This window comes from Camellia sinensis, chromosome 8, assembly GCF_055761805.1.
Source record: "Camellia sinensis isolate YWXY chromosome 8, ASM5576180v1, whole genome shotgun sequence".
Lineage (NCBI taxonomy): Eukaryota > Viridiplantae > Streptophyta > Magnoliopsida > Ericales > Theaceae > Camellia > Camellia sinensis.
In genome coordinates, this window is record NC_138968.1 from 143624345 (window position 1) to 143627609 (window position 3265).

Sequence of the window (3265 nt, forward strand, 5' to 3'; positions counted from 1 at the left end):
AAAGCAAGCATAAAAACTGAAACCTGTTTTCAAGTTATCATTTTCATTTCCTGCAATTAGTCATTGGATAGGTTTTCCTAAACATTACTACTTGTATATATATGAATACACATGTGAACCAGAAATGTTTTGCCAATTTAAACATACAAAAATAATATTATTTTCTTTTTTTCCTAGAAAATAGTCTAACAATCTTAAGCCTAACCCAACCCCAATGCTAGCTTCTTGCCCCATTCTACAAATCCTGTATGGAGAAGACTTGGCCACAACTTACCTAATAAAAAGGCAACTTATAAGCCATAGGTTATAAAGGCTATGGGGGAATAGCATCTTTATAGTGCAACCTTGCGACCAAAAATTATTCAGTACATCATGAACACTATATGATCATGCTACAAACTTCTCAATTATTAACATAAAATGATGATTTATTGAATTCACTAATTACAAATCTTGAAGGACACCATTTGATTATGCTCATGAGACATGGAATAACTGCTTCACGCAAGAAGTATTTTCTTAAAATATGATCGATAGACCAATTAAAAAATTTTGTATTTAAAAAACTCTCATGCTTATGCTTATGGGATTGATTTTTTTTTTTTTTTTACTATACAAATTTTAAATTATATACATAATAAATTTTGTACAAACCAATGATAGTAGGAGTACAATACTTGGAAAAAGAAGAGATGGGTAAAGTGTAACTAAGGGAATCATGTTTATTGTCTTTCTTTTAGTGAACTAAAATTACTTTTTAGTGAAACTATACAAAAGTACAGATCAAAAGGAACCATAAAAGCTGTTGGAGATCATTATCAAAGCTTGAATGAGAGTGGGTGGGAGAGAGAGAGGGGGGCCACTAAGTCACTTAATTCATCCCTACCATTTTTACTTAAATTTTAAAAAAGAAAAGAAAAAAACACAAATAAATCATGAGAGAGAGTGGATTACCTTTGTTCATTTGTGGGAGTTATAGATAGATAGGAAACAAACTTTTTATCTCATGTCTGACCATATACTGTCACCCTTAGCAGAAGCATCAAACAGCTCTCTCTCTCTCTCTCTCATCTCATCAGAGAAGAAGATAGAATTTTGCTCTTTACTTTAGTCTTGATGCCACCACCCATCTCCACTTTTCCTTTTTTCTATCTCTAAACCTCTTCACATGCTCATTCAAAACCCTCCAACAATAAAAAGTCTCAACTCAACATCAAAATTTTATGCCTACTACTTTTGGGTTTTGTGTTCATTCATACATATTTTTTTTTTTCAAGTGGGTTGTTGATTCCGAGATTTGATTAGTACTAGCAGAGTTCTTCAGAGTTTCAGAGTGGTGACAGTTGCAGATGATGAACAAGAAGCAGCAGCATCAGAAACATTGGGTAAAGCAAATCATACAAAGAGGTGTAACAACTCTGAGAATTGGAAGAGGAAAATCAGAAACGATCTGAATCTGAAGAAGAAGAAGAATAAGGTCAAATCAATCCTATCCCATCACAAAGTACAAACTACCACTAGCATCAAAATACTAGCAAAAGAGAAATCATCCAAACAAGTAATGAAAAACATAGCGGCATAATGATAATGAAGAATAGTGGAGGAGGAGAGATAGTTCAGGTCCAGGGAGGACACATTTTGAGGTCCACCGGCCGGAAAGACCGGCACAGCAAGGTGGTCACATCAAAAGGGCCTAGGGACCGGAGGGTCCGGTTATCGGCGCACACCGCAATTCAGTTTTACGACGTGCAGGACAGGTTGGGCTATGACAGGCCCAGCAAAGCAGTGGATTGGCTTATGAAGAAGGCTAAGAATGCTATTGATAAGCTTTCTGAGATACCTCCATGGAACCCAATTGATTCCACCACTGTTATGCCACCACCACCACCACCACCACCACCCAATGTAGACCCTAATGCAGAAATTATGGAATCTTCATCTTGTGGGTATGGATTTCATCATTTGCCACAATCAATGGATACACAATCCATTGCAATTGCAGATGATGCAGACACAATGAAATCATTTTTCCCCGTAAGTTCTTCTGAGACTTCATCAATGAATTTTCAGGGATACCCACATGAAGATCTTTGCCTCTCACTTCACTCTTTACAAGACCCAAGTTCAAGCCACCACCACACAACAGCTGATTCAACTGATCATCATCACCATCATCATCAGACCCTTTTTCCGGTTGGTTTTGAGGCTAATTATTCGAGACTGGTGTCGTGGAATGGCGGTGGAAATGGAGAGAATAGAGAGGGATATATGTTCAGTTCATCACAAGCGATGTCCATGCCATTTCAGCCACCACAACCATTTTTTTGCCAAAGCTCAGTGCTTTCTTCACAGAGGGGTCCCCTTCAGTCCAGTTTTTTGCCTACAGTTCATGCTCCTTGGAATGAAGACCACCCAATTCACTCCAATTTGCATCACAACACTAGGCAACCAATCCAACAATCTTCAATCTCCACCACCCAATTTGCCTCCTCCCATGAAGCCCTTTTGCAGTTTCACAATGAAGAAGAGCATCATGGGCTGGTACTATCCAATAAACCATCCTCCTCGGCTTCTCCCAATTCTCACCGTTGATTGATCAACAACTCAAATTTCTTACCCATCATCAGGTAATCTTTCTCTTTTTCTGGCTATTATTTGCTACCAATTTGCTGAATGTTTCTACAATTGTAACTAACAGATGATTGATTACATCCAAGAGAAGAAGAGATTTCAGTCAATTCATCAATGGATCTACTTAGGAGGGAAATCATGAATGCATGAGCATGTGTTGAACTTCAAGAGACTAATTTTATGTTTGTTTTTTTTCTTTCTGTCGGATTAATTTTATGGTGATGCTTTCTTGTTCAAGCGGCCTGTCTGAGCTCAAATTTGTCTGGTATTTGGTTGATTGATTATTAGTATTACTAAATTGAACTTAATTAGACTTGGTTCTTATAATTTTAATGTTATGACCAATTGCTTTATTTCTTACCATTGATCTTTTATTTTCTTTGACATTTTTTGGGTGAATTACTTTCTTTGACATGTGGTAGAATTAAACCCGTTTATCTGCTTTCTAAACCCAAATATCTGCTCTCTTTTTTTTCTTACAACTAGTAAGATATAATAATAAATATGAGAAGCATCATATCAAACTGATCCCTAACCTAATAATTCTTAAAAACCAATAATCACCAAACCTAACAATCAACCGAATAACCACCACGGACCCGAAAATAAACTATATATAACCCCCATAATAGGA

At 36.7% G+C, this 3265-nt stretch overlaps 1 protein-coding gene across 1 annotated transcript; it reads left to right on the plus strand.

The window, feature by feature from the left end:
* The first annotated feature begins 855 nt into the window (after positions 1 to 855).
* Positions 856 to 2994, plus strand: LOC114266408 (transcription factor TCP4). The gene is made up of 2 exons (XM_028207291.2): positions 856 to 2627; positions 2699 to 2994. Exon 1 carries the CDS (start codon positions 1582 to 1584, stop codon positions 2590 to 2592), a length of 1011 nt encoding a protein of 336 aa, XP_028063092.2. The 5' UTR covers positions 856 to 1581; the 3' UTR covers positions 2593 to 2627; positions 2699 to 2994.
* The last annotated feature ends 271 nt before the right edge of the window (positions 2995 to 3265 follow it).

Bases quoted from the DNA above. Each gene is read 5' to 3' on its own strand.
- LOC114266408 (XM_028207291.2), top strand. From the start codon at position 1,582: ATGATAATGAAGAATAGTGGAGGAGGAGAGATAGTTCAGGTCCAGGGA.